This window comes from Ctenopharyngodon idella, chromosome 6 (assembly GCF_019924925.1).
Source record: "Ctenopharyngodon idella isolate HZGC_01 chromosome 6, HZGC01, whole genome shotgun sequence".
NCBI lineage: Eukaryota > Metazoa > Chordata > Actinopteri > Cypriniformes > Xenocyprididae > Ctenopharyngodon > Ctenopharyngodon idella.
Window position 1 is genome coordinate 29,940,256 of NC_067225.1, and position 20,203 is coordinate 29,960,458.

The 20,203-nt window shown below is 35.2% G+C and overlaps 1 protein-coding gene and 2 long non-coding RNA genes across 3 annotated transcripts in view; 2 read left to right on the forward strand and 1 right to left on the reverse strand.

Moving 5' to 3' along the window:
• LOC127514523 (uncharacterized) overlaps positions 1–20,203 on the forward strand; it is a 200,751-nt gene that overhangs the window by 127,975 nt on the left and 52,573 nt on the right. The gene's annotated exons all lie outside the window — the stretch shown is intronic.
• Positions 128–10,452, reverse strand: pigu (phosphatidylinositol glycan anchor biosynthesis, class U). Its single transcript, XM_051897433.1, has 12 exons — positions 10,284–10,452; positions 9,394–9,458; positions 9,224–9,283; positions 8,849–8,911; positions 8,583–8,692; positions 8,366–8,466; positions 7,329–7,426; positions 6,676–6,830; positions 6,434–6,577; positions 6,212–6,336; positions 4,399–4,541; positions 128–2,351 (listed from the first exon to the last, which is right to left on the reverse strand). The coding sequence occupies exons 1-12, from the start codon at positions 10,411–10,413 to the stop codon at positions 2,238–2,240; spliced, it is 1,308 nt and encodes a 435-aa protein (XP_051753393.1). The 5' UTR covers positions 10,414–10,452; the 3' UTR covers positions 128–2,237.
• On the forward strand, positions 12,171–18,805 carry LOC127514521 (uncharacterized). Its single transcript, XR_007930661.1, has 5 exons — positions 12,171–12,466; positions 14,271–14,374; positions 15,857–15,972; positions 16,249–16,302; positions 18,252–18,805. It is a non-coding gene; the product is annotated as an uncharacterized LOC127514521 (long non-coding RNA).

Genomic DNA, 20,203 nt, shown 5'->3' on the forward strand with positions numbered 1-20,203 from the left:
TGACATGATAGATTATACTTCTTGTTTCTCGATGAAAACCCATGACAGACTGAATAAAAATTGCACTTTTACCTTAAAGAAAACAGATCATAAGATTACAAAATCTCATAAATCGAGAACCAACATGTAGTTTAACAAAACAACATAACTGAGAAATAATCTTTATTGGCATTTTAATCACAACATAATTTACAAATCATTTAAAATAAGTGTCTTGACATCCTAAATGGCCCAAACTCTTCTTTCAGACCAAAAGGGGAACCAGAGTAATGTGAAATGGAGGTCATTTCATGCGTAATACTTCATTGTGCACATTTCTGAACCACTTTTAGGCATTCAAAATGAGAAAAAAAGAATCTTGAAAAAACATTTAAGTATTTAAAATGTTCCCTGCAGTTCCATCTCTAATGCGAGCAGGAGAAAAGCCCTTAATCGTGCCAACTTATATTCACAGTTCCCAGTCCATTCAAATGTTTCTAGCTCGGTACAGAGAGCATATTTATGAACGCAAGTCTGTGTAACACTTGTTCATCCAAAGTAAAACGGGAGGAAAATCATCCAGAAGAACACAAAAAACCTCCATGAGGACAGAAAAAAACAAGGTGTTAGTACCGGCTAGTCCAACTTAAAGAAAGTTTACTATCTACCTGGGTAACACATTTACTTTATTTTTGCTCAAAATGGTCATTTAAGGTCAGAAGTTTCAGTCAAAATGCTGTATTATACTACCAAAAAAAAAAAAAAAAATCATTTAATCAGTGTTTGTCTTGATTTCCAGTAAAAGCATCTAAATATCCACAAAACAAATTCATTTACTTTCATAGTTAAGCATAAATTAAACAAAAAAAGTGAGGCTTAAAATAGAAAAAAAAAGTATTGCCAATGTGGTAAGAAAAGTAAACTTCATTGAAAATAACAAGTCTTAATTTAGCTTATTTTTTATTCAAAATCAAGACAAAAATGATTAAGAGTTATTAAAGTATTTTTTAACTATATTCCTGTTAGTAACAGTTTAATTTACAGTATGATGTAAAATACTGATGACAATTTACTTGTTTAAGGAAAATACATTTGCGTTATACAGTAAGCATGTCAAATAAGGTCAACATAAGATACGATAAGGATGTCACTGCATGTGTAAATAAAATGGCAAGCATATGTGTGTAAACCTTCAATATCTACATCTTTATGACATTAGAGATGACTTCCACACACTAGACTTTGAATCAGGTGACATCATAATCAAAGCCATCCGGATGTTTACGTCTTCCTACCTGGCCAAAGTGCGGATTATTAGAGAAGTCTGGAAACAATACAGGCAATGGAAAATTCCATGATATAATGTCTACTAGGATGGTCTAACCACAAGAGGGCTGAGTCATACAGTTGTGCAGTAGATCAATTCACGTGTCCTGGAGTTAGATCAAAAGCACAGATCAAAGTAAATCCAGCCAGTTAATTCCAGAATCAGAACAATAAACACAATTCAAACCATCACCAATTAAAAAAATAAATAAAATTGCAGTGCAGTTTAAACCCTCATTCTGTAATAACATAAAACAAACAAAACTGTCATACAAAAAGCACCAAATCTGAATATTTAAGCAACTCTTATTTGTTTATGAGTCAAACCAAGAAAAGCATTCAAAGAACATTTGAACATAACCACCTCTTCATGTTGGACTGTCCGCTAAAACGTCCACAAAGGCTCTGAGGAGTCTGTCAGTTTGGGCCCTCTGCAGTCAGAGTTTGTACTATCATTGCACATTCATGTTATACCCTCTACTGACCATGACTACAAACTGCACTTCCAACTAAGCAACCTCACTGTTTGAATGGAGTTTAATAAAGAAACCAAAGAAAGATGACAAGCAAAACAAAGTGAAAATAACCTTTCTACCCACCTCTTTTTACAACATTCATGGGAGCCAAATAAAGTAATAGTAAAGTTCCTGTATCACTCAGATACCTTCAGTTGGCTCCATTATCAAAAAGTGTCTTACAAAACAGCTTTGGTCCAAGAGGGGGTGTCAACATCCAAACATGAGGTAAAACACTCAAATGCGCAAGAGAAACTGACAGGTTTTGAAAAAAAGAAAGGAGAGGCAAGTTGAGGTGAAAAAGTAAAAGGCCTGGGAAGGGGGAAATGTAGTGTGAATGGAAAGTTAAATAAAAAACAAGCAAAGATATGGGAGTGTGAGGCAGTCGGTGAGATCTCTTAGTCCCGTGAAAGAAGGTCACTTTAACACTAGAGTGGCTTCAGTGCCATCTTCCTTCTTCAGGTAGAGGCCGTGCGTCAGGTGATGTTCTCGACGCAGGTAGGCATAGAAATAATCCGATACCAGGAGGATCTGTGGTGGCATAAACACACATGACATTAGTTCATGTATTCTGTAAACTTCATAGTACTCACTAAAGTAACTTTTAGTTTCAATATGGGTTCAAACTGTGACAAATATGTTGAAAAGGTCATTTATAAAGAAAACCACATGCTTTAAATCCCCAGACATTAAGTCTACTTTCTCTACAAAAAATATGAAGCAAACGTGGTGCACATGCCTCATGTGTAAGGCGTGCTGCCAGCAGTCCTGGTTAACCTAATACGGGACTGTTTAGCTGAAAGTAATACAAGTTAATGAATAATGAAACCTTGTTCCTACATCGATTTTTCCACTCACAATTTGTTAGCCAAGTAGCTGTAAACACTGTCGTATCCAAAATGTTCAAACATCAAAAACTAGGAGTGGATAACTTCAACTATATTTTCAGTTAACCTTTTATTTTACTTTTTTTTTTGCCATGCATTTCAATAGGCCCTTCTTTCTGCCATCTTTTTTGCAACCTGACACCAGGTTGTGTGTAATACCTCTTTAAGTACAGGAAAATACCTGGCATGACAGGCTTCTAATATAGTTTATTGATTATAGAAACCCCGATCAAACACAACTGAAGCAGGTAATTAAGATCTCTTGATAATTACAGACAGGTGTGTTTGATCAGGGTTAGACCTGAACTCTGCAGGTAGGTAGATCTCCAGGAGCAGGATTGGGCACCCCTGCCTAGGGTTGGGAATCGTGAGAAATTTTCCGGTTCTGCCTAACGATTCCTTTTCCATTAAAATAATTAAACAACTAATAAAAAATAGTAGTAAGGGAAAAATGCACAATACTCGACTCAAACAGTCCTTTTTGTGTTTATTATTGTTGTAAAATGAATTTAACAGACTGTTAATCTCAACAAATTCACTAACACTTTACAGTAAGGTCCATTAGTTAACATAAGTAAACTACATTAACATGAAATAATAATGAACTGCATTTCTACAGCATTTATTAATCTTTGTTAATGTTAATTTCAACATTTACTAATACATTATTAAATTCAAGAGTTGTATTTGTTAACATTAGTTAATATACTGTGAAGTAACATGAACAAACTATGAACGGCTGTATTTTTTATTAACTAACATTAACAAAGATTAACAAATACATTAACAAATGTATTGCTCATGGTTAGTTCATAAATGAACCTTATTGTAAAGTGTTACCTCAAATTAGATAAGCTGCTTGAACACACATGTTAGATCCAGACAGGTGAAACAGAATATTTTTGTAAGTTGGATTCATAAAGACTTGTTTCTGAAAAAATGATTCAGTGATAGACACATTTTTAACAATAAATTTGTTGTCACCTAGTGGCGTAACAATGCAATCGATACAGTCGTTATTTGAAGTCCAGTTACTTTCAGAAGGTAATTTATTATACATAAACATCAGCGTTTCTATCTGAATAATAAACTTTTGTATACTTCTGTTATAATTGGAATAGTCGCACAGAAATAATGATACTGTACGTTTGAAAATATTGTTTGTGAAGCTGTTTATATCTACACATGACAACTCTCTTTAGATCAATGGCAGCGTGAACGCAGATTTGAATGTCGCGATTTTATTTTTGTCAAAGGTTTAATATACATGGGCGAATCGTTGTCATTTAGGAATTAGATCATGTGGGTGATGAAAATGGAGAACGCGATCTTTTAAAGATTAATCGTGCAGCTTTGGGCACCTCTCTCTCTATCTCTCTCTCTCTCTGCATTGAAATCTGACATATATGAGTAGCGCGAGGGCTTTTCAGTTCATTCATTGCTATAATATTCATGATGTGAGATGTCTCTATTAAAGGATACGCTCCCCGCACTTCGCCCACCCATCACATCAGAACCGTTTTTGGAACCGAAACTTAGAAATCTTGCACGGTTCCGGTTCTTTTCAAAAAACACTACCGGTTCCGAATGAGAACCGGTACCCCTGCCTTCAAGACTTGTTGCTTAACATATCAATATTGTATTTCCAACTGTTTTTAAGTGAAATGGCTTGTCAAGATGGGACCCTTTACCTGTCCAAAGTTGAAGAGCAACGTGATGGCATAGTAGAAATTCGAGTTGGCGCTGCCAGCGTATATCCACAGATGCCAGAGTACAGGAAAGAGCGCTGAGCACGCCAACAGCACACATGACACTAGAAAGATGTTTCTCAAAACTGAGAAAGAGAGAAATAAACAACACTCATTTCTACAATTCAATAAATGCATCTGATTTCATTAAAAATCTAGCTAGCAGATTTCAACACACTCACACTCACACATTCCAACACACGAGCTGACAACAACTGTCACCCAACGACTTTATTTGAAAATGGATGTTGGGAGGAAATTAGATTAAATTTTGAATTAAATTTAATTAATTTAATAATGTATCGCTTTGCTCACTATGTCATCAACTATCTGATATTCCGATTCTCAAATATGTGCAAGTGAGTGTTTTGTCATTTAAAAACCTATAATATGACCTTGATCTTAATATATAACGTGAATTCATCCATTTGTCCCGAAATACATATGGCCAGTGAACTGGGAGAATAATAGAGTGAGCGAGCTTTATAGTTACTTACACAATGTGTATCTGATAATACAATTATATTTGAATGGATTGTTATTGCTGCTTCCATAGACATCAGTGTATATATCATTGGCTGTTGTGTCACGACACGTGACACCACAGGATATCGAGTCGGCCGACAGCTCCAGATATTTAGCATGCTAGATATTTGTCTGGCGTCAGAGAGGTGTCGGCGACGTGTCAGCGAGCCTCTTTGATGCGTCACTGAGTAGTTCACACATAAAGATTGGCGAGCGCTGATCACTCGCTGATTTTCCCTCGATCACAGCCTGACCTGTCGGCCAGCTCGTTAACTTGCAAATCGGGCTTAAAATCCTGTAGTGTAAACTTGGCATTATGTGTATAAATGTGTTTGAATGTGTATTTTACTCTGTGTTGAGTTATTTTTGCCATGTGCTCCGTCTCTCCCTCACTCTGCTTGCCTTGCAGTTAATTAGCCACACCAGTTGCTCGTAAGGAGTGTGCTGCAGAGCTACCACTATAAGAGAGCAGAGTGAACACTGCTTGGAGAGGTTCATTTCTCCCCTGTGCCAGACTTGTGTGGGGTTTTTTTTGTTTTGTTTTTTTGTTTTGTTTTTCTGTTTTTGGCAATTGAATGTAAAACTGGTTTGTTGACTTTTGAATTTAAGTTAGTTTGCACACCTTGTGGTTTGTGTGTGCTCTGGTGTCAAAACAGCGTTGCAGGCCTTTTGTTATCAGGTAGTGATTTTTTTTTTCTTTCTAACATTGTTTCAGTATTAAAAGGTATTGTATTTTTCTTATATTAAATCTTTTTGTTATGGGAAGCTGTAGGGAGGGGGTGCCACTTTTGTAATATGTTTATCCCTGTTTTTGGTTAGGCTTCCCTCCACTCCCTGGCTATGTTGTTTTTCTTTTATCTGCATAGGTCATTTAGTTCTCCTTCCAATAGTTAGTAACCCTTTTGTTTGTTGTTTTGGCTAGCCCCTCTCCTGAAGATTGTTTGCTTCCATTTTCTTTGCTTAACTAAAATATATAACTTTAATTTGCATCATTGAGTGGCTGACTCCCATTTCTGGGGCAGAGGACTGAAGGGAATCCTCCATATTTTTTGGTTTACGTTTCTCCTTTTTGGTTTAATTTAATCCTGTTACAGTCTCCCAACCCTAGACTGGGAGAACTTGTAACACTATTGACCTTTTATTATTAAAAAAAGGACAATGCCTCTCATATGCCCAAATTTCCTGTTTAATTAGGAAACCTTTTAACATATTTAAATGAAAAGAGACTCACATCGGTAGAGGTGGCTCCAGGCTGGCAGAAAAGCCATGTAGAGGGCGACATCTCCCACGGTGGGGTACGACTTAAAGATGGAGATGATGGCAATCTGCATGAAGATGAGGAACACTGGATGCTCCCTGTTTGAATGAAGTTTTTACCCATAAGAGTGCTATACATGTTAAATGAATGCATTGCTTTATGTATTGCTCATGTTCAGCCATATGCAGGACCTACTTGAGTTTGATGGAAAGCGGGATGGTGTAAAAAAAGACGTTGATCTGGAAGACGCAGATGAAGAAGAGACGAAAGTGCTCAAACATCTCTGCGAAGAAGTACCAGAAGAGACCAATGTTTGGAGTGAGGTCTGGAACAGAAAATCTGTGGAAAACACACACACAAACATACTATAGATATCTGAATAATAAACAAGTATTTGATGAATCATAACAGAGTGTGATATATGACTGCTGACTGACATGAATCCATAGACAGAAGGGAAGAAGTCCCAGGAGCCCAGGAGGAAGAAAGAGAGTCCAGTGATCACCACCAGACTGCCCACATATATGAACGCATACTGAAGAGTGAAGAACCAGAAACTACTTCTCCTCAGGTTCACTGGGATATACAACCTCTGAAAGAGAGAGAGAGAGTTCATTTTGGTCATCAGTGACTGTTTACATGCACCCTCATAATGTGGCTGTAATAAGATTTAGACATTACAATTAAACTTCACTTCATGTAAACAAATGGTGGTTGAAATGAAGACAGTTTTACTCGTGTCACCGAAAAAATCCAACACGTCCATAGAAATGTGTTTTGCATTTGATGTAAGTATATTAAAGAAGTGGCCATTAACACACCTACTATATGTGAGTTTATCATTTGTGCTGCTGTGCATATGGGTATGTGAATAATGGCGGTAAAAATAACCACAATTCTTAGTGAATAAACAGAATAATGAAAATTGCATGTAAACGGGAGTGAAGAGGTTTGCTTGTGTCATGTAAACCTCTTAATGCAGTTAAGTCCTTACTCTGATAATTGAAAATAATACCATTATTTGTGCACAAGTAAATGTAGTCATGGTCATGTAAATGGTGTCTGCAGTAGTCTGAGTGCAAACTCTCACCTGCAGGAGGAACAGTAACGCAGGAGCAAACAGGGTCAGAGGATAGATGGATTGATATGTGGCCAAGGCCAAAAATATCCCGCTCAACAAGGCACTACCTAAAAAAGTAAAGACAACAACACCATATACAGTAAACCTGTACAGCAATAGACAAAATGTCATGCTCTATAAATAGTAGTTACATATGACCTGCTGTTCATTTCTTAATATTCAAAGACTGTTGAAGATAAATGCGTTTCTGATTGGTGTGTGCTGATCTCAGTCATTCCTGAATAAGACTGGTGACCCAAAAACAAGACACTCTCACTGAGATGCTTTATAACCATTACAACTTCTTTGCATATTATACAGTACAATTTAAAATTTTGGGGCTGCTAAGAGGATTTTGAAAGAAATCTCTTATGCTCATCCAGGATGGATTGATTTGATTAAAAATACAGTAAAAACAGCAATATTGTCAAATATTATTACAATTTAAAATAACTGTTTTCTATTTGAGTATATTTTAAAATGTAATTTATTCCTCTGATACAAATCTGAATTTTCGGCATCATTACTCCAGTCTTCAGTGTCACATGATCCTTCAGAAATCATTCTATTATGCTGATTTGCTGCTCAAGAAACATTTCTTATTATTATTAATGTTGAAAACAGTTGTTTTCAGGATTCTTGATGGATAGAAATTTTTAAAAAGAACAGCATTTATTTCAAATAGAATTCTTTTGTAACAATTTAAAGTCTTTACTGATCAATTTAACACATCCTTGCTAAATAAAAGTATTAATTTCATTAAAAAAAAAATCTTATTGACCTCTAACTTTTGAATAATAGTGTACATGCAAATGCAAAAAATGTTTGTATAGTGGGTCTATGATATCAAGACGCAATGTCAAGACTACAGTCCCAATACTAGCATACTGTTTCGCTACAGACTCAGAAGTATGTACTTCACCAGCAAAGTGCTTTGGATGCAAAGCAGAAAGTTTTGATTTTAAAAAAGTTTGGCCCATCTTTAAGTGCACTAAGAGAACACTCACCTTTTAATGTACAGAGAATGAAGAGCGCAATAATGGCATTGTTCAGCCCACAAGTCGACTTTGCCACACAAGACAGGATGGTGAAGGGGTTCAACAGATAACTGCAAGACAAATGAAAATGCATGCTTTCATTTTCTGGCTGAAAACTTATTGTTACTTTACTTTAAATGAAAAAAGTGATTGCATAGTCTTGATTTAAAGCTTGATCAGAACTTACAACATGGCAACTTTGAGGGGGATGTAAAACATCTCCTTGGGAGAGCGGAGGAGCTCCAAACAGTCGGCGGGATACCGGTCCGATTCCAAAGCATATTTCTGTTTTCTAAACTACAAAATACACCATGATGCAAGACATTTTAATCTATCAAAAAATAAAACTTTAAATACAAAAAAAAAAATAATAACAATAACAAAGCATAATAAATTAATAGGCTCTAACTTCTGAAACACACAAATATCAACAAAAAACAAGACATAACTTACCACATTCTTGTTATAAGTCTGGATTGACAGATAAAGAGCCACTGCTGTGATTCCATCTGCTATCTGATGACAATGTTATATGAGTAAATTTACACGAGTGAAATTTGCACAAGAACACAAACACAGAACTTACGATCTATCATTCAAACACACTTTCTGCATCTTCAACATCTTGTTATAGGTTGTTATGTTATCTTTTCATCCTCACACACTCACTCTCACTTCAATCACTCTAATCTTTTTTGTTGGAAATTCACAGAAAACTGGAAAATTGCATAGTAAATCACATTTGGGATTGTCGCCACCACTTGCCTTTTTTGCATGGTCCAATGATGTAAGAAAACAGGAAAGACAAACAACAAAATAAGGACTTACCATAAAAACAAGCTCTGCATAGTCCACCACAAAATGAAAGAGGTATATGACAAGGGGTGTCTGGAAGAAATAATCATAAAAAAGCTGATATCTGACTGTAGAACTGAAAATTTAAAGAAAATTGATCAAGCACATACACATACTGATTGTGTAAATCAAATAGAACTTACTTCATGAAATATATCTCCTGAGTAAGGCGAGACCCCAAGATCCAACAAGGCAAGACCCTCCACAACTGTTTAATCCACAAATCAATCACATTATGCATTTAACAACTAAAGCAAATAAGACCATTTACCATTGCATGACCTTTAAAAAGATATTTTTCATGACATATAAACAATGACAGCACTGTCCTACAGTGTGACATGATATACTCCTTCTAATACATTTTACACAACAATTCTTGTATAATTATTACACATACAGTTTAAAAGAACAGCATGTATTATATTAATTAGAATATTTATAGTTTTAAATTGTCTTTTTTTACACCACAGAATTACTTAAATGGAAAAAAAAATGTTGATGCTAATGTTGATGAAGGAAATAAAACAATTAAATTAAATACAAATTAAAATGTATATTTATTTGAATTATATGTATTTATAATTAAAATAATAACTCAATCACACATGGGGTTGTGAAATTACTAATGTCAAGTCTGTAAGGTCAAAAATCACATCACTTCAATGTGGACTACAGTTTATCAATATTTTCCACAATGTTTAAATATAACATGGATGATGGTCACATGAAAAAAAATCAAACTTAAGAGCAATTTGCAGTAATACTGTAAATAAATATTAAGGTGGGTGCCACAACAAGCTGTGGAGTCCAAAATTGCATATTCCATTGATGCTGAATATTTGAGATGAGATATTACAGTAAACTATAACGTTATTAACAATAATTAACTTATAAATACAGCATGAAAACATGATGTGTTGTCAATATCTTTAAAGCAAGTCTTCATTTGACAGCTCAGCGTTGAGGCTACCATGCAAGAACAAATCATCAATATACATCTTTCCCATACAGAAAATATACACGAACAAACCTCGTTTCCACGCATTCAAAGGCGACACTACCTCGACCCTTTCTGAAATTAATTCTGCCAAACTGGATCGGAATAAAACGGCTCTTATTGTCACAGCCACTATGATCAGGAGTGTTAAAGGAGCCGCCATTTTTGTCGCGAGGAAGAAACTGTCAGCGCGACGCACTCTGGGAAATGTAGTTCACAACCTCCTTCCTGCTCAAAGATTCATAAAGGAGAAAATGGAAGCTTAGTTAGTAGGAGCAATAAAGGAATTTATGAAAGTTGATTAAATGTATCTAAGTTACAACTCTGTCCTGAAGTGAAATTTGCAGATTTTTAATCACACACTATTGCATATTCCATGACTGTGTCTGTAACCTATAGGCTAATGTTATTCACTGGTCTGAGAGACTTATCTGTATTCCGCTACATTCACAGTTTCTTCTTTCCTATTAAGGGTATTAGTAATTGGTAGGCTAGTACATTCACAAAACTAGCCTATTTGTATGCTACCGATGTCCAAACAAAATGCAAATGTTAAGACTTTACGAATTGACTTTCACTACACCTAAAAAGTGTTCCATCTATTCTAGACATATATTTACTCATCTAAAATAATAACTTTCATAATGAAATTAGCACAAAATGTATCCTACATTTGTATATTTTCTCCTTCATTGTAATGCATTTGACAATAATTTAATACAGTTGCTCAACAAACCATTTGGTAACCATGTAACATTTGGTAAGCATTTTCAACTGGCAGGACTTTTGTTTTGTAGTAAAGCGTCTAAATTACACATTTGGGTTGTACGGTATACGCTACTACGGTAACATCGCGATACTAAAGCTTCAAAATACTGGCGATGCCACTGTTTTTTTTTTAAACGGTAGTATGGTCAATACGGTAGTACCGTACGTAATGTTGTATGTGCTGCAGTTACACTATTTAAAACGTTAATTTGAAAACTTGCAGCTGCAAAATATTTATTTAAAATATTCTCATAACATTATTTATACAATTGCAAAGCATTATTACCACCTCTGAGCAGCATAAACCGTCAGTATAAATACATCTAGGCTAAATGTCACTTCAGATGCAACTTCTGTGCCACTTCTGCAATGCTGAGATAGATTTTGTTTACACTGATTTAATTCAATTGGTAACAATTTATTTTCATCAATAAAGTATTCTGAGGAAAATCTAGTTTAATAGTTTTCAGTTAAATCTATGTATCATATAAATCTAGGTTATCGTGATACTTCAGCTGATGCCTAATATTTATTTATTTTTTTTTATTTTTTTTACAATACAGAACTATTTAGTTGAACTGCCAAAATATAACCTATATAAATACAATAACATAAATCTGTATTTAAATAAATAAATAAATAAAATCACAAATTAATTCTTGTTATAATATTGCCAGCGTGAACATTATTCAGAACAATTCTTTTTGTCTTCTAAAGCCATGCAAGTCTGTATCGACTAATGACAGATGAACTTAAAAACATTGTCAAAAAAAATGTGGTGCAGGATTTCAAACCGACCACAAGATGGCAGTAGATGAACACTCAATACTAGCTCCTGTTCATAAACCAACAAGGGCATAAGATGGTAAACGAGTCTCTTATTACCAAAGACCATGCCCGAACTACCCTTAAGCGTATAAAACATTTTTTTCCCATATGCAATACAGCTTTTATGTCCCATACAGTATTACTGAACATATCAAGGCCATGCTGACCCAGAAAGAGTCCCATTACACAGGTCAAGAAACATTTATGGATACAATGTCACATTATGGAGAACCCGTGTCTGTATAATGTGGCACATCAGCCAGTGAAGGCTAAATTGAGTTGATGGGAAGATGACTAGAGCGTGTGTCAGAGGATTACTGAGTGTGTCATAAACCAGAGAATCAGGTAATTTAAAGATGCGACTATGAGCTTGCTGCGCACAGGATTGTGGGTCTCAGCGGGGGAAGCGGCAAAGTTCAAGGTCCGAACCAAGAGAGGTGATGTTGGTCTGGGAATGTAATGAAGTCGGGGAGGATAGCGCATTAAATCCTTTCCCCCGAGACACACGGTCTGCCCCTCTTTCTCGCTCAGGGCAGGCCTGGAACGGGCCGGTGAGTGGATAAAGATTATCGAGCAACCGTGTTGACCGACACTGAAGAGTGGCCAAAGCACCAGGCCAGGTAACAGCTTGAGAGAAGCTGAGCAGTGAGTCAGCGAGATGTGGATAGAAAAGGATTAGAAAAGAGAAAGTTCAGGAAGAGAAGAGTGACCTTAGAAAGAGAAAGAAATAAGAAAGTGTGACTGAAATACATTTTTAATATAGCATGCTGAGCTTCGTGTTCTGTTGAGATTCCCAGAGACCCCAATTAATCTGTATTTCATTTTCAAATACTTTTATATGCTCCCCTGAACTAATCAAAACTCAGCAGATAGATATTATTGAAGCTTTATTCCTCTGTTGATCATAAAGCATGCATCTTTTAATATTGGTCTAATATTTTTTCTGTTTGTGCTCAAATGGACCCTGAAACACATTGTAGAAATACAATAAACAGGATAAATAATGAGAATTTATTCATGTTTTAACTAATATATTTTGTTTATTTAAATATAATATGTTTAGATACGGGGTTATTGTTAACCAATAGCCAAATACACTGTCAAAAGGGAATTGAGAAAACTTAAAAATTCAATGCAACCTGATGCATTCATTGCATTCATAGGTTTTCTCTCAACTATTTTATTAAAAACTGCTCTAAATAACTCTACTAATTTTGTCCATTTAAACTCCATTGACTAAATGCCTCATTCAGCCAGTAAACTCAAGGCAACTACAGACATTTTGTTCAAATTTTAAACTAATGACATAAATGCATCTATTTATATATATATATATATATATATATAGTTTTGTATGGTATTTTTATTTGTAAAGAGAACTGCTTTACCTTTATTTACATGTATATATGCACAGACACATCATAAACAAAATATACTTGGGATATTGTTTTATTTGTTTTAAAAAACTTAATACTGGACACACAAACTTAAGAATGGTGACAATCGTGACAAATGTATAACAACATGAGCTCTTAACATCACAGCGCAACAAGTAATGCATTACAATATTGCGTTACTCCCTAAAAAAAGCAACTAATTGCATTACTTAGTTACTCTTTGTGAAAAGTAACGTGTTACATTACTTTTGCATTACTTTTTCTCACCTAGGCTTGCTTGCTTGTTTTTTAATAACAACAAACAAGTTTTATTTTTGGCAAATGTTAAGGCCCTTTTACACCAAAAGTGAAATGAATAAGCCTCAGGCTGAAGTAAATGCATATTACGCCTGTACAGTAGAGGGCGCAGCTCAAACAAACCTTTCAGCTGTGCTATACAAGGTTAATACTTTAATACAAAATACAAAGTTTGTGTTTTAATATAGTTAATTATTACAGGTTTGCATAAAATTCTGATACTGCATTTCACTGTTTTTAATACTGAATGTTTTCGTGCAAGTGAGATGAGTAAATGCATGTTCACATTTAGTCTAGAACTACAATAACCATCATGTTCACACAGCGCACACAACACCTCTGCAATTTATTTCTATAAACATGGGGACAGGAGAGCTGTCAGTCAATAAATGGGAAAAAGTAACATGCGTTACTTTACTAGTTACTTGGAAAAATAATCTGATTACGTAACTCAAGTTACCAGTAATGCGTTACCCCCAACACTGATAACAAACAATATGCTGCAATGCATTCTGGGAACTTACAAATCTTTTACAGTTTCAGCAATATTATTCAATTTGGGTTTTTTTTAATGTAGTTTCAAGTAATTCACATTTCTTATACGTGTCTCAAAAGGTCCTGTAAATTGAAAAATGTTCAGTTGCTTTGCTATTACTGTTTAATCATTGTTTAAGGCTACTGCAATGCAGCATTTCTAAATGTGCAATAGTAATTTATCCTCCACATCCAGGTCAAAAAGCCTCTGCAAAAGTGGATGTCAACTGCAAAATCACAATCAAGTCAGGCTCTATTCAGGTGTAAAACGCCCACGTTTCATGATCCATCCAGATTCCAGTGAGTGAAATCTACATTTTTTTTCCTTTCACTTAAAATGCATCACATTGTGGAAATCAAATGGGTTGTGAATGGATTTCATCATGACTTCTTATACATAAAATGGATTATTTACTGGGTTAAATGCAAGTTGTTTTTTTTTAATCAGTGTTTCCTGTAGTCTTATCATTAAGTTACTGACAGCTGCCATTAACATTATCAACCAACTCAAGTTGACCCAAACTTTAGAATGTTTGCTGCAACTTTGAAAAGGATTCTTTGAAAGGATGAAAAGCGATACAACAGAAGCAGAAGTCAGACAGCTATCAAAGCCTGTGCTCACCTTTCAAACCCCTGCCTATGATGTTTTCTCCGTTCTCTTGCTTTTAATTCAACAGGAGTCTCTTTCTGTTTGACTGAGGATAACTTATTCCATCCTGCCTGAAACTCAGTGCATGTCTTTCTCTCCCGGAATCTCAATTTTCTGCCTTGCTGAGAGAAGTCTTAGCGTCTAATAGTTTGTGAAGATAAGCAAATAAAAACTTGGCATACGATGTGTGCTCATAAATCAAGGCGACAACTATTTACACTCAGAGATATCCCGGCTGACTTTGAACATGAGATTTTTATTGACAGAATGAATAATATCCGGAAGAACAAGTTAATGATGCCACAATCATTGTAAGCATTTAGAATACACCTTAGTATCTCATAACAAATTAAAATGAATATTTATTCAATCCACTTTCCTTGGTAGTAGAGCTGCACGATTCTGGATCAAATGAGAATCACGATTTTTTGGTTTCAAATAGAGATCACGATTCTCCCATGATTCCGAAAAGACAACTAAACAAAATAGCAAAAATAGTTCTGACAAAGTATTAATAGCTGGAAACAATATTTAATTTGAATGAATTATTTAAAAAAAAAATGGGTTTGAATGAATTCAATGACTCATTAATAAATACTTGTTTCATTACTTGGTTTTTGAACAAATCTTTTGAACGAATGATTGAATAACAAATACATTTTTTAACGATGTAATTTATACAACCGTTATTTGAAGCGCCAAGTTAGTTTCAATTGGCGGTTTGCTCTATTTTGATCGCTATCGTACTCAACAGTGTTTATGTCCTAACTGTAAACTTTTTTCTCAGTTCTTATGTGATAATTTAAATATTTGTAACAAAAATAACTACTGTGTGATTCAAAACGGCTCTCTTTGGATCAGCGCGGCAGCACGAACACAGATTTGAATGTCTCGGTATGATGTTTAAAAGACGCGGGCAAATCGTTGTCATTAATAAAATTAGATTGCGTGGGTGTTTGAATCGAGATTGCAATCTTTTTACAATTAATCGTGCAGCTCTACTTTGTAGAGTCTCCTAGAATTGGCCTTAATATTTATTCATTTGACATTAATTTGATTATTATTTATTAAAGTTATTAATTTGCTTGAAAACATGACAGAAAAATTCATTTAAATGTAATCTTGTTTTGCAGGCATGAATAACCATACAAACCAACTAGTTCACCTGCCGAGAGGCCTCCACTGATCTGAGGACCCCGAAGTGACACAGATATTGTGCATTTACAATAAATGCATCCTTTTTGACAGTGTAGGTAAAACTTGTGCCTAAGAATTTATTTTGAAATGGGGTTTTGTGACATGAAGTAGTCAATTCTAATCGTTTTGTGTGGAGGGGGAATGGAGTGCAGATAATGATCAACAGAAAAGTGCAGGTAGCTGCACAAATACATTTTATTATCAAACTTTGGCCCAGGGCGATGCAGGTAATCATAATGCCGAAGGAATGGCCTCTTTCCCATACGAGACATGTGTCAACAACAACAGTCCACCTGGACATCTCCAACTCTGATCTCTAATATTACAGGGATAACCAGGGATTTGGTGAGCCGGTGTTACAGACAATGCCAATAGTGACGAGGTGAGTAAAATTCTGATGTATGCTATAGTTCAAAAGTTTTTTTTAATACTTTTATTTAGCTAGGACACAATAACTGATCACAATTTACAATAAATGCTGTTCTTTTGAACTTTATATTAATCAAAGAATCATGGTTGTCACAAAAACATTAAGCAGCAACTCTTTGCAACATTGATAATAGTAAGAAATGTTTCTTGAGCAGCAAATCAGCATATTAGAATGATTTCTGAAGGATCATGTGACACTGAAGACTGCAGTAATGATGCTGAAAATTCAGCTTTGCATCACATAAAATTAAATAGAAAAAATAGAAAACTGCTATTTAAAATTGTAATATTATTTCACAATATTACTTTTTACTGTATGTATTACACACAGACACACACACACACACATAGCAAATATAGCACATTTATATAGTATAGACCATGCCTCTGCAGTATTTTTGTAAGGGCAGGTAGTCTAAAAAAATCTATTATTGTCCCTGTAAACATTTTTACAGAATCTTAAATCTGAATGATATAGACCTATATAATGCCTTGACATTATAGTTCTGTAAACCACAGACCATAAACTGCATTTGTGTGAACCCAGGAGAGTGCGGTGCAGATGAAGGGCTTCGTGAAGGGTTTGAGCACTGGAATGAGCTCCAGTTACATGATTACCTGGAAAACATGACATTCCCGGCGTCAAATTGAGTCCCCCCAAGGAATTGGGTCTCCTTTAGGACCCAGGCAGTAATGCCTGATCAAAAGTTGTTATCGTGATGTCTTGACTTATTTTAACCTATTTCACTATTGTATGATGTTTATTACATTAAGCGCACAAACAACATGCTTGAAATATAAAATGAATGCCTATTGCGTAATAAAACAAACTGGAAGCACAACCATGCCTAAAAATGTATTTTTTGTTTTTATTTTTTTATAAGGATAAGGATTGTTGCAACATACTGCGTTCTGTAGAAGTTATTTAATATTAATTTTACACAATAATAGCAATGTGGTATAGTATATAATATTATTATTATACATTTTAATAAACTAATTGTCATGCTAAGTATACATAAACATCATTAATTTGAAACATGTAATTGGGAACTATCTCGGAAGCAAAAAACATACCTAATATAATATAAGCTAAGCTAGCAGGCTAATCAGGTAGATGTATGCTATGCTACATAAGCTAAGTAAAACACAGTAAGAATGAGACAAGCTTGATTTCACAACCTATAGCTTCAATATACTAGTATGAACCATGTAATTTAGAAAACATTAATAGTCATTATAACAGATTTTAAACAATATAAATCATAATGTGATTTTGTAGGAATTATAATCAGGCGCTAAAAATACTATCCATTAAAAGTCTGTTGAACCAATGGGATCACTCTGGGTCCTAAAGGAGACCCGATTCCTGGGGGGACTTGATTTCTTACCACACCGGCAAATGATCATAGGCTGAATTAGAAAGAGCCTACTAGCATATTACTCTTACTTTTCCTGCCATATGGAAGAAACAGAGTAGTACTGCACTGTGTGAAGTTTTAGGGAATGAATATTTCAGTGTCCTGGAATGGGACAGCCCTAGAATTGGCTAACTCCCTTGCCAGTGCACTAACTGTTAAACTATATTACTTAGTGTAAGAATGGTTTATTCTGATTATTATGAATAATAAATCCATTTATTGAACATTGGTGTCTTTTATCATATTGCAATAATTCACTCACGACCATGTGCACAGTGATTTTACCATGGGTTGTGCCTAAGAACACCTCTTACCCATGGTAAAATCATTGTAACACACTGCCTCGAGTGGCTGATTGCTTTAATCTAATAACCCAAAGGGACTTCGGCTGCTTCAGTTGCTCTATTCACAGGTAGTTTTCTGAAGGCACCGTGGCAGGACAGCACGGTTAATGTCCCCTGTTCATTTTTCTTTGTAATAGAACTGTCAGTGGGAGACACGTGGCAAAAAGGACGCGCTCAGGCTCAATAGGAACAGAGTTTCTGCACGTCATGGGGAAAAAACGAGACACCCGCTGGTTGGGGGGGAAATGAAATTCACACCGCCTGCCAAGTACCGAGGCGATTCATCACCTCTAAACTGTTCTGCCGCGGCTGGTGTGGAATAATTCACAGTTGGGCGACAGGTCAGGCCACAACGGGAGCAATCGCACCTGCCCTCTGCTCCTGACGTGCGTCAAACGCCTGAGAGGCATGCCGCCAGGTGTGGAGCGATGCTAGCTATTAACCCTTTTAGCACTAAAGAAGACCCATGACCCCACTGATGAAACCTAAAGCCTCAAAATGTGACTGATAACCTGTTGAACTAGTTTATTTACACTACTAAACCGTACAATAAATGTCAGTTCATTCATAATTCATCATTAGGAATTTTACATTTAGCCTACAAAAATGTACAATGGTAAACTAAATGTGTGGGCAAGTGTGTGAAACTTTATGATTTACAATTTATAATTTACTGTACATGATTATGTTAGGCCTATGTTAAGTTGATAAAAAATATTGCACTTTATTCCTGTTGTTTTTGTATTATTCCAATGAAAAAGAAAAAAGAAAAGAAAACACGTCTGTGCTCTTTACATTTGTACAATCGCGAGTGCTTTTACGTGCATCACGCCATGTGGAGCCAGTGGTCGCTGCCGGAAGTGCCGCGACGACGCCACTTACTTCGCGCTACATTTCGCTTGTGGGAACACGTCGGGACAGGTTTGAGGAGGTAACCATGGGAACACCTGCTTGATGCGACTGTACGTCAACGAAATGTAAGCGATATAAAATCTATATTAACTTGTGTTTTGTTTACGACGTTTAGTTATCTACGCTACAGGTGACGAGGACAAGAGGTTACTTGGATAGCACAAGCAAATCTTGACAGATTGCGATCAGAAAATTACAGGAAGATATTCTGTTAAGCATTTAAAAGTAGTATTAATCATGTTACCTAGGTGAAATCTGATTATTGACACAGCTGTGGTTCATTCTGGAGAGTTTGTGGGTGAATTTGAACTTTAAAAATGAGTTTTGGTCTAGAATTTAATTTAGATTTATTTTATCATGATGTTTCCACCAAAACACCTATTTCTACAGTAAAATTTACATTCATATTTATTCATTTGGCAGATGCTGTTATGTAAGGCAGGGGCTTTCATCTATATATTTCCATGTATAATGACCCAGTTTTTAAAAAAAAAAATATATATATAAAATGTGTAAAATATTATTAGGATAATATTTAGTTTCTTTTAAATTACATACACGCAATGGTGGATAATACACACTTTTAATGTAGTAACAGTAATTGTTGAAACTATGGTACTTTGGTGTAAAATATAGCCAAGTTACCATGGTAAATTCACACCCTCCCTTATGAAAATGTCAAATTCATAATAAATTCTCTCAGACTTTTCCACCATCTTTTATTACCTGCTCTATGGGTTGTATAACATGCTGGGCATGATTGGTAATGTTCTGTACCTTGTTTCGTTGTGTGATTTATAATCGTTTTCCTACCAATAAATTGATCTTGGAAACACATACATTTAAAGCTTATTTACAAAAAAACAAGAGAGGCAGAGAAAGAAAAGACCAAAACTTCTTTGATTTGCAAGTATGTGTTATTGCAATATTTCATTTAGATTCTTTGCAAATATTTGTTTGTATACAGGACTCCTTTTGTGTTTCACCTATGAAAGGAAGTCGTACAGGGTTTTAGACATGAAGGTGAGTAAATCATGACATAATTTTCATTTTTGGGTAAACGTTTCCTTTAATTTACAGTCATATTTGATAGTGGGCTAAATAGGTAAACCTAAGAGCAGTGCTGTAAGTGAGTGTTCATTGTAAATCTGTGTCTATGCGTTATATCTACACACTC

Coding starts and splice junctions, on each gene's coding strand:
- pigu (XM_051897433.1), bottom strand. CDS start 10,413: ATGGCGGCTCCTTTAACACTCCTGATCATAGTGGCTGTGACAATAAGA. Junction 9,284..9,393: donor CAGGAGATATATTTCATGAA/GTAAGTTCTATT, acceptor TATTTCTTCCAG/ACACCCCTTGTCATATACCT. Junction 6,578..6,675: donor CCTTCTGTCTATGGATTCAT/GTCAGTCAGCAG, acceptor TGTTTTCCACAG/ATTTTCTGTTCCAGACCTCA.